General features: G+C 33.4%; 1 protein-coding gene across 1 annotated transcript in view; it reads right to left on the reverse strand.

The window, feature by feature from the left end:
* The window catches only part of LOC117178112, a 67,821-nt gene that overhangs the window by 21,572 nt on the left and 34,544 nt on the right, over nucleotides 1-11,705 (reverse strand). The window contains exon 2 of the mRNA XM_033369362.1: nucleotides 10,408-11,588. Coding sequence (XP_033225253.1) covers nucleotides 10,408-11,587 — 1,180 coding nt within the window. The 5' untranslated portion in view covers nucleotide 11,588. The remainder of the gene's footprint in view (nucleotides 1-10,407; nucleotides 11,589-11,705) is intronic.

Genomic DNA, 11,705 nt, shown 5'->3' on the forward strand with positions numbered 1-11,705 from the left:
AATTAAATTTTTTTTTTTTGTTCATTATGTATTTGATTATTATTATTATTATTATTATTATTATTATTATCATCATTATAATATATATATCCATATTATGTACACCTAGAAAACATAACCTGAAAATCGACGTATGCATGAAATTAAGAATCACGCAAAAGATCCAAATCGCCAATTTCTTCAATTACTTTCAAATGGGGAGCAAGATATAAATAGAAAACCACCGAAGTCTTCCGAAGCCTTCAGATCGGCAATCATCGTACAGCAGAACTCCGAGGTCGAATCGTGCATTTTCGGCTTACATACGAACTCACAGTGGTAATCATGCACTTTCTGTTTTGCGGCTCCCAAACGGTAGGTATGGTGGGTGTAATTTCCATCCACGATCTGGCAGCTCTGCACTCTACTGACACGCTTTTTATTAACTATTTGCCGCCATACTTTCCTGTCCTGGCATACTTCTCTAGCTTCTTTTATGCCCATGCATTTTTTCATGCAGGCTCTCGTGTTTCTGTGACTTCTTATGTCTCTTCTAACTAGGGTCTCATTTACACATTCTAACCATTCTTTCCGCGGTCTATCTCTGGGTACTCTGCCATTTACTTTACCTTGATACACTTGATTCGTTAGTCGTTCATTTGGCATTCTCTCAACATGTCCGAACCATCTTAACCGATTTCTTTCCCATGTGTCTACTAGCGTCTCTTCTGCACCACATTCTTTTAGAATTATCTCATTACTTACTTTGTCCATCAGGGTTTTCCCAAATATTATGCGCATGAATCTCATGTCAATTGCGTTAATTTTACTCTTATCTTTTTCTTGATAAGTCCATGTCTCGCTACAGTATAGTACATTCGGTACAAATATGGAATTATGTATTGCCATTTTAGCTTCATTTGATATATTTTTACTTCTGATAAGGGGACCTGCTCTACCAATAACCTTCTTACCTTCATTTATTCGTCTATCTAATTCCTCATCTATCTTCCCGTCCCTAGTAAATAAGCTACCAAGGTATACGAACTTATCAACTTGTTCAATTCTCTCATCATTTAATAAAATATTGCATAATGTTTTCTCACTCTTTCCTTCGAACACCATAGTTTTTGTTTTATTTACGTTAATTTTAAGGCCCATGCTCTTCATGTTTGCATCTAGTTTATTCAACATTCTTTGTAAGTCTTCGATAGACTCTGCCATTACAACCTTATCATCTGCGAACGCTAACCCACGTACCCTTACTGTTTGGAGATCCACACCCTCTTCGTCGAAGAGAGCCATTCTTAAACACTTGTCCATAAATAATATAAATAACCATGAAGACATAACGCATCCTTGTCTAACTCCTTGAATAATATCGAAACAGTCACTCAGTTTCCCATTCACTCTTACACTCGCTTTGCTACCTGTATATATTGTTTTTACAGCTTCTAGGATCCATCCATTGACTCCATACTCTTTCAGGACTTTCCAAAGTTTACTTCTATCTACCTTGTCAAAAGCTTTTTCTAGTTCAACAAATGCACAGAAAACTTTTTTTCCTACTCTCAAACTTTTTTCTGTTATTATTTGCCTTAAGCTAAATATTTGATCCGTACATGAACTTCCTGGAATAAATCCACTTTGGACTTCCCAAATATTTGCTTCTGTTATTTTCATTACCCTACGAATAAGTATTTTTGAATATATTTTACTTACGGCGCTTAATAAGCTAATCCCTCTGTAATTACGGCACTCGCTTTTATTTCCCTTTCTCTCGTATATTGGTACAATAATCGCTTTTTTCCAATCGTCTGGGACGTCTCCCATCTCGAAACATAAATTTATCAATTCGCACAGTCTATGTGGTATGCACGCGCCACCGTGTTTAAGCATTTCAGCGTTAATACCGTCTACCCCGGCATTACCGTTTTTCAAGTTCTTAATTATATCCCTAACCTCAGTGACACAGACTTTTTCAATTGAGTTTTCCATCGCATCGTGTTCAACATCGCAGTTGTGATGTCCTATAGCTTCATCTCTGAATTGTCTCCTAAAATAGTCTCTGAAAGCCTCTAGTATTCCGTCTGCATCATATACCCTTTTCCCGCCTACTATTTCTTATGTTGACAATTTCTGTACTTTTGTTTCCTTTCATTTTTTTATAAAGTAGTGATTATGTAAAAAACACACCAGATTACTTGAATCTGTTGGATTCCCTGAGATTGCGTGAAGTTTTTTATATAAGAGCAGTGAATCAAATAAACAAATGATCCTGCACAATTTATGTTTTAAATGTCTTGTCGTAGAATTGTCTAATCTTGTGATATTTAGTAGTTTGTTAAACTACTAAGCAATTCACACAAGATGCCTCAATACCATAGTAAGCCATTTACAATGTAAATTGTGATGGGTCCTTCCCAGCCTCCTGTCACCGAAAGTTGAAAATGGCCCATGTGTTGAAAACGGCCATGCGGCGGCGCTACTATAGTAACTTTGTTCTAGTTGTTATGACTGTTATATGTCTTTTGTCATGTAGAGCCGTTAAAAAAACTCTTTAAAACGTATCAAGAAAACGGTATATTTATATAATTATTGTAAAAATGACACAGTGGATTTTTCTAATAGTGTTTTCCTTTTTTTTATTGAATCATTTCCATTAATTATCGCTCCGGTATGAAAATATCCGAAGACCCCAAATAAAAGAGTTAAAAGCTTTTGAATGATTATATGAAAGATCTGAGGAGAAATGTTTTCGGTTTTATTTTAAAAGAATAATTTTAAGTTTTAAAGATTTTCAAATGTGGGTTAAAACAATATGGAAGACGTTGAGACTATTCAAAAAAAATTTTCAAGTTATACACATTTTTATGTAAACTGAATTTTGTCAGGATGTGAAAAAAGTTCTTGAAATTTATAGAATAAGTCAAAGAATAAGCTGAGAGATTTTAGGGCAATTTTAAAAATCCTGCAGCATAAATAAAAAGTGCGGGAAAAAATCGAATAATTTTTAGAAATTAGACGGCTTAAAAGGTCTGACAAAATTAAAAAAAAGAAGAATTTTCCTTATATTCGTGTGAAAGTTTTAAATAATTTTTTATTTTGAACAATAAAATATCAGAGGAAATTAAAAAAGGTTTTTCAACATAACAAACGATTTTCTAAAATTCCTAAAAATAGTTAAAAGGTTTTAAAGCAAAATGTTTCAATTTGATGAGATTGCAAATTAAAAACGAACAAAAATCAGGTAAATTCAAGAAATATTTACTAGAACTGAAAATAATTTTGAATTATTTTAGAAAATTTAGAAGATAGCACGGAATTTTTTTTAATTTGGAGACTGGAATTTTCGATAATATTTTGTAAAATCCTACATAATAAAACAAGTTCTTTAAAATTTTCTAGATTCTTTTCTAATACTCTTGAAATATTAAATAAGTTTCTACATTTTCTCAAAAATCGTATGAAAATTATATTTCCATAAATTTGAAAACAAAATAATATCACTTATTTTCTTGTTCCCATTAATCAGAATTTAATTTCAACATTGTTTTATTACAACACTTCGAAAAATAATTTTCCAATTATTTAAGTGTTGCCAAAGATAAGAAAATTCGTTGTGGATCTTTCTTTAAGAGTGACATACAAATGTTAAAATATTTTAGCTTCGTTACAAAATCTAATTGATTAAAAAATATCACATTTGAGAGTTGGTTATTTCATTGTAATAGAAAAAAATATTTAAGAATTTATCATATTCCTTGTTTGTTATATATAGATATAATAATTATATTTATTATATAGTAGCATTATATTGTAAAGCTGCAATATAAAAAAATAAGCTCTTCATCACTATGTATAAAAGTATTTGAATATACGGGACTAATACAAAGTAACGGAAAAAAACTAAATCATAAATTAGCAACAACAAAAAATTGCCGAATTATAAAATAAACGAATTGTTAAACTCTCATAAATATTTCTATATCTGTAATTTAAGTTTGACGAAATTTAAATTTTCCGAAAATAATTAATAAATTATTAATTAATGATTCATTAAATCGTTTGCCTTATTTATAATTCTATTAATTTCTCATAAATTAATAATCAATTAACTATGTTGTACAATTCTAAATTTCGGGAATTAAAACATTTGTCGCGAATTTAATAATTCGTTTATTTTAAAAGTCGGTCTTTGAAGTCGGTGGATTTTAGTTTTGGATATTTTAAAATTTAGCATTTTATTTGTTGTTAATTAAAAATCATGTCGTTATTTGAAATTTGGAACATTTTATAATTCGATAATAATATATATTTTCGGCATTTTTTCCATTCATTTGTGTATTCTTTATTTATTTTTTTTATTATTCTTTATAATTCTGAATATCCGCGTAATTTTTAAACATTTGAATTATGTCTATTTTGCCGCTTTTTACTATATTAAACAAAATAATACGTAAGTAAATAAGTCTCATTTACTACTTTACTCTACACTATGAAGAAAAAATGATTTTTAAGTGTTTTTCATATTTATATTGTAATTTTTATGCAATTTTCGTATGGTACTGCATGGTTTTGTAGAACAAAGTTACGACTAGCGCCGCCGCATGGCCGTTTTCAACTCTCGTGACACATTTTTTGCATTGGGTAGTACAATGGAAGCACCCCTTGGTCCTTCCTTTATAGTTAGATGAACTACAAGTTGTGGTTAAATCAAACAGAAATTTTCTTAGACCAGCAAAGTTACTTTTTAGAAATAACTAAAATATTCTCTTAGATGGAGGAAAATATTTGCTTAAATTAACTGAGAGTTATTTGGAGCAACTAAAATATTTGCTTGGATTAACCAAAATATATGAAATAATCAACCAAAGTTTAATAACCAAAAAATTGCCTAGAGTCAACCAAATATTTTTTTGTCCGTATAACAACCATATTTTAGAGTTGATTTAAACCAATTTTCTTGATTTAACCAAAACTTTTTCTGAGTGTAGTTTAGGGTTTTTTATAGAAAAAATTGTATTTCCGTTCAATAAAAAAATGTCTGACATAATGTCATTTACTGATAATCGTTGTACTCTTTAGATTGTGTATGCAAAAAGTAAACAAAAAGATTGATCCATTTAGCCTCAATTTTACAACTAGTATTCCCCCATATGCTTTGTATTCATGTCTTAAGTTAATCTTTTGGCACTCCGCTTCACTTTTCATTCTTCATATACACGAAATTAAATGTTTGGTTAAAATATTGGTATTCTAAAATTTTTTTTAATATGATGACAACCAACTTTTTCTTAAGCGTTTTTTTTTTTATTTTCAGTTAATATTTCCTAAACGCAGAGAATTTTAATTTCAACTAAAAGGAGGCAGACTGTCATTTTTAATTTAGGAATTATGAGCAATTATTTTTAGTCAAAGTCAAAATGGTCAATTTTAGGTTTTTGGTGGAAAATCATGCTTCAATCTATATGCTCTTTCTGGTGACATTACACTTAGGTCCTGGAAGTGACCGGAAGTTAGTAAATGTTATGTTTGAGGAAAAAATATATTTTAGTACACTTATGAAACTGACAATTCTAAATTCTTTTTTCTCGACTGACGATTTTTTGAAATTCCAACTCCAAAAGCGTCACGGTTTTTTTTTTAACCTAAAGGATTTGATCTGGGCCTAAACGGTCAGAATTTTATCTGGCTGTTTCGACGTCTTCATTCAATATGAGTATATTTACTGACAGCGTCGTGTATGAGACTATTCCCTAAGCTTACTTGCTTATACACGGCGCATAGTCTCATTCCTGCTTAAAATGCCGTTAGGATCCGATAAATCCGGATAGGATCCGGACTTTCAGCAGTTTCTATCCGGAAACTTCCACGGTGTTTGTGTCCTACTTTTAATCTGGTTCTATCCGGCAATTGACTGTTGCATAATATTTATTTGATCTGTTTTTGCATCCGTATCTATACGGAATTTTTCTGATCCGCATATTACCCTACTCGGATTTTTCTTGGGTTTTATCCGGAACTTATATGGTATTTGTGTCCCACTTTTCATCCGGTTCTATCTGACACTTGAACGGTGCATATAATTTTTTCTCGATTTGTTTCTGTATTCGTATTTATATGGAATTTTGTCGGCCTCTAAATTTCCCTATACCCGACTTTTTGTCGGATTCTATCCAGATGCTTATACAGTGTCATAAATTTGGCTTATATGGTTTTTTATCCGGCTCTATGCGGAATATTTCCGCTGCACATATTACCCTGTGCGGCACTTTATCGGACGCTATCCGGATTTTTCAACGAAAAAAATGTTATTTGTTAACTTATTGTTATATAATCTTAATTTGTTATAGTTGTTAAGTATACAGTTCGCCAATACGGTACCTTATACATATAATTGCATGCTTAATTGCTTTGAAAAATCGCACATGCTGAGGATTCAAACCCTACCTAAACTACCTAAACTAGCAGTCCATCGCGCGCTCTGAGTTCGCTATCGATGCACTTATAGATCTTGTTTACAAAATTTCGACTATGATTATAATAAGTAATTCTATGGCGAATTGAACATTTTCGAAATATTTTAATAAAAGAAATGTATTTAAAAAGAATGTTAAATTAAATTTTACCTATTTTAAAAACTACTCGATATTCTTTTTTCTTTAAATATTTAAAAATGTTGAATCTATCTGAAGGTAATAAACAATAGAGAAAAGTCAAAGTGTGAAAATGCTTTAATAACTTTGGTGACAAAATATTACATTTCGATACGTACGTGAGAGCCCAGAGGGCAAAAACATTAAGGACGTCCTAGAGACGTCTTTGGGACATCCCTAAGACATCTTTTATAACATGTCTTTTGAACAACCTAGGGATGCTCTTAAAACGTCTAATGTCAGTACGAAAGACGTCCCGAGAATGTCCATGTCTTTAAGACGTCTTTAGGCCATCTTTAGGACGTTGACGTCTTAGAGACGTTAATTAGACTGACATAAGACGTACTAGGAACATCCCAAAGACGTTCTTGGGACTTTCATAATTATGTGCCCACTGGGGAGTCTCAAAACGTGGAGATTTGATAAAAACCGACCATGTCAGATTTTACACAAAACCAATACAATAATCTTGTCACCCCCATTTATAGTTCGTTCAGACACACCGTGATCCTTTATAACATTCGGAGGACGTCCGTAGTTTGTCCTCAGGACATCCTTGATAACATCCTAAGGACGTCCGTAGGTTGTCCTCAGAACGTCCTTGATAACATCCTGAGTAGGGATGGGCGACTCGAGTCCGATTCCTTCGACTATTCGATTCTCGGTGTTTGAAACCCGAATATCCAGACTCGAATAGTCCCTTTCCCTCTTATTCACATTCTGCAGGCAGGCTGCCTGTCACTACCGGCAAGCAGAAGTATCAAAAGGCCATAATGCGCTTAATTTGAACAAATTAATTTTTTTAATTAATGTACTAATCAGAGAAGGATTATATTGACCCTCTAGAATAAAATTAAAAAATAAATTTTAATTCAACTATTCTTTAACTTTCAAAACTAATGTTGGTGGGCGTGATTTCCGGTCATTAGGGTGTAATTGATTTAATTTTCAAAATGAATATGGGTGTACGTCACTTCCGATCATTAATTTATAATTGTTTTAATCGAACAAAAAACGTATATTTAAATAATCAAGCTTTGATTTTGTAAATAAGAAAAATAAATATAGCACAAATAGAGTAGTTTTTGTTTATTAATTTAAATTTTGATTTTTTTGTGATACAAAATTTTAATTATGTGCACGCTTTTATACATACAATATTTATCACACCGTCGTTATATATATATATAATTTAAAATTTGTCATAAGAACAACCGCAGAATTTCGCCGTGAGCGGGTGCTAATCTGAAAAACTGCACCCGCGCCCAGCGAAATCGCGGTAAAATTTCAGCCAAAACCTCGTCTCACGACCGTGAGATAGGTGGTTACAGTCTGTAACTGAATCAATACGACGATCCGGCAAAAATTTTATGCACCCTGAGAACACGGAGTGATCCAAGGACTACCGCCTTCTGAATTTTCCCCGCAAGTGTTTTAGCATACTGTTGACACGCAGGGATTCTTTTCAGGCTATCAACGAGTGAAAGCTTGGCACCTCCAAGAACGCCGATGATAAGGACGATTAGTTTAACAGAATATTCTGGGTATAATCGTTGCAACTCCCTTATAAGGCCTTAGATAGGGCCGCATAAGATTTCGGCGGGCAAACAATTCGATTTTCTGTATCTGATGTTCGCTTCAAAGTCTGATAGATATGGATAAAAACGGTTTTTAGACTGATGAAAAGATTCTTCTAACTGAAGTTCCGAAAAAGTTTCGTATAGTGCCACAGATTATTCCGCCTGCCAAATAATTTAGTTTCCTTTTTCCAATTTCCGTTTTGGAGCTGGATAGAACCAGACAAAAAATCGATTTCAAACTTAAACAGAAACAGTCTTCTAATGTAAGTTCCGACAAAATGCCAAATAGGGCCGCATTGCCCGGCAATAAGCGTTGAATAACAAAAAATTAATATTTTCAGATTTCAGTGTAAAAGTGAAAATTATTCTATTATTTTAAACGCGCGATTTTTACATCTGTCTAAAATGTCATTATAAGAATAGGATATATCATAAACTAATTTATTTCTATTTCCAGAGCGGCCCCCGCATATGTTTCTATTCCCCAAAAGAGAACGTGTTTTCTATATATTTAATTCCTTGTAATTGTACAAACAGATAACCTCACAGAGATGTCTTCTATTCCCCGAAAGTGTTTAATTTTTGAGATTATTTAATTCCTTCATGTGGAATATAAGTGTTGAAAATTTAATTTTAAGCAAATCAAGCCCGCCTCTTTAAAGTTAAAATTATTTTAATTGTACATACTTAAATAGATTTCCTTGGTGCATTTTTTAAAACGTTTAAATAAAATGTTAAAATATAAATAAATATAAATTCGAATATTTTTCGAATTTATAAGTTAAAAAAGATTTAATAATGAAAAATAAGTTAAATAAATTCGTTCGTTAAACTTTACTAAGTCGATTGCGAGGAAGAGGATTTTCACTGTTTGTGTTCCCGTTGGGGAATTTTTAGACGGATGAAAAATCGTGTATTCATAGGAATACAAATTCTTAATTTTTCTGAATTCATCGCTTATTACCTGGTCTATTCCGTCGGCAAAATGATTCAATTTTATGTTTCCAATGTTCGCTTCAAAGCTAGATCGATCCAGAAAAAAACGCTTCTTGGACGTAGATGAAAAGAGTCTTCTTACTTCAATTCCGAAAAAGTTTCGGATAGGGCCAGATAAAATGACATTTTTGATACAAATTTCATCCGGATTAAAATCCGGATAAAATCGCTGGGTTTCCGCTTAAGATTTTACGAACCGAAAGTGTTTTTGTTATTAGATACTTGGCGACGCTTTACTGTCACGAATATTAAAATGTTAAATAATTGTTATTTATTATTAACAACTATAAATATATGAGAATATTAATACGAACAAAAGAACAAAAGAATGTAATTGACTTTCATTGAGCTTAATGATAATAGCAATTGTGAAAAAAACTGTTGAATTTTGGCTCAAAATAATAATTCCCAGGGTGCCCTATTGGTATCCAAAGCTAAATAAAAACTTGACACTTTGGGATTTAGTGTGGAATTGTAAACAAAACATGAAACTTTCTTACGCGATTTCATATTGTAACCTAAAGAAAGTTATACAACTTTTGCAGGCCATCAAGAAGATATACAACCATTTTCTGTTAAAAATTTGAGCCAAATTTAGGTACACCTGCTACTATTTCGCTCATGTCGCAAATAAATGTGTTAAAAATTTTAAAGTCATATTTAAAATAGAATTAGAAATAAGTAAAATTGATTTCATGGAATTCAACTAAATGAAAAGGAATTTAAAGGAACGCAAATAACTTGGAAGAATTAGAAAAACATTCAGATACAGGTATACACTTGAATTCAGTAGTGCCTCGACAATAGTAGCCCTAGGCGTTGTTGGGATATCCCTTACAGATATTGTTAGGATGTCCTCGGGATATATCGAGTCATAAATGGAATATCCCCAAAAATACTGTTGCTATGAGGTTAATTTTCAACTTTTGCGAATAAATTTTATAATAAGAATTGAGTGACTTTACAATTGAAGAATTTGATCATTGGAACGAAAATTTTGAAGTTAATTTAAAATGACTCGAATCCTTCGCTTAAGTCCCATCTAAATAAAGTTAACTTGAAACCCGAACAAGGGACATAAAATGTAGCAGGATTAGAAGAGTCACGGCATTCTGAATTCCTCTAATTATGAATAAAAAAATTCGCAAAATTTCACTATTCACTATCCTCAGACACATCACAAAGCACACTACCTTCTGAACATTTCTGACTTTCGTCAGACCCCACATCAGTGATCTCGGTCTTCAATTCTTTCTCCGCTTCTCGGATGTCTTTATAGGTCCTCGTGATATGTTTCAGAATATAATGCGTTCCACGATGATTCTCCTCATTCGATCTGGACGCCGAAGCTTCATCCCTCGTCAAATTCAATGGCCGATTGTATTCCTTCGCTTGAGGCACACTAAAAGCAGAGCTGTGCTTGCTTTTGAACGGCAATTGCCTCTCACTCAACTTCCGATCCCAAATATGTCCAGACACACGAAGGTCAATAAAAAAATGTAGCGGATCAATACCAGGATAAGATTGAGGCATCGGATAAGGTGGATACCAAAGAGGATTTGGCAAAAATTCTGGATTTGGAACATTACCAACATTTCCAGAAGGTAATCCAAAACCCTTCACCGCCTGTAGTTCATCACCTCTTCCAGGCAATGCTGGTACAAAATTCCTTGTACTGAATTCCAACTTGTTTTTCTGCTCATTGAAAAAAGAGAGCTCTTTATTGACTTTAGAACACTCTTCGAAGCTATTCTTATTACTATAAGTACAGCCTTTCCTCTCTCCGGATTCTTCTGGTTTGACCTTCTGCAATTCGGCAGAGGAAATAGATTCCTGTTGACTGGGAATTCGGTCTGCAAAGTAGTTTTTCACTGGTTTGAATTCGGAGCGATTTTCATCAACGGGTCTCAGGACTTCGTTGTTGAAATCTTGTGATTTTTGTTCTAGGCTCACGGGGAGAATTTTGCCTTCGTGATCATATGATTCGAGGGATTTGTTGCGATTTTCGGTGTGGGTGGTCTCTAGAAGATGTTGATTTTGTTGGGTGTGGAAGTATTTTTCTGGTTGTTGCTGGTGTTGATGGGTGTGGTGGTGATTTCGTTCCTTAGTAGTTAATTCTAAAGGTCGGTCTCGAGCATCCCTCCACGATCGTTTTCTGCGTCGTGGTGCTCCAGGTAAGGGGCTGACTGGGGAAGCATCGGCCTTTGCCTGGACGAAGGAACGGAGCATTTCACTGAAGAAAAAACTGTGTGGAGTTAGAGGCACATTGTAGAGGTAGGGTGGCGTTGCTGCTAAGAGGCGAGAGACTAGGTCACCACCGGAAAGTGAAGCAGGGGTTTTTAAGGTCAAAGGATCTCCGGTCGTCGTAGTCATTCTGTAACAGGATACATAAAAAAGTATTAACAAACTAAAATAATGAACGAACACACAAATACAATATATATCAGTGGCGGATCCAGGGGAGGTGTTTAGGGGGTTCAACCCCCCCCCC

The sequence above is a fragment of the Belonocnema kinseyi genome, chromosome 8, assembly GCF_010883055.1.
Source record: "Belonocnema kinseyi isolate 2016_QV_RU_SX_M_011 chromosome 8, B_treatae_v1, whole genome shotgun sequence".
Taxonomy (NCBI): Eukaryota; Metazoa; Arthropoda; class Insecta; order Hymenoptera; family Cynipidae; genus Belonocnema; species Belonocnema kinseyi.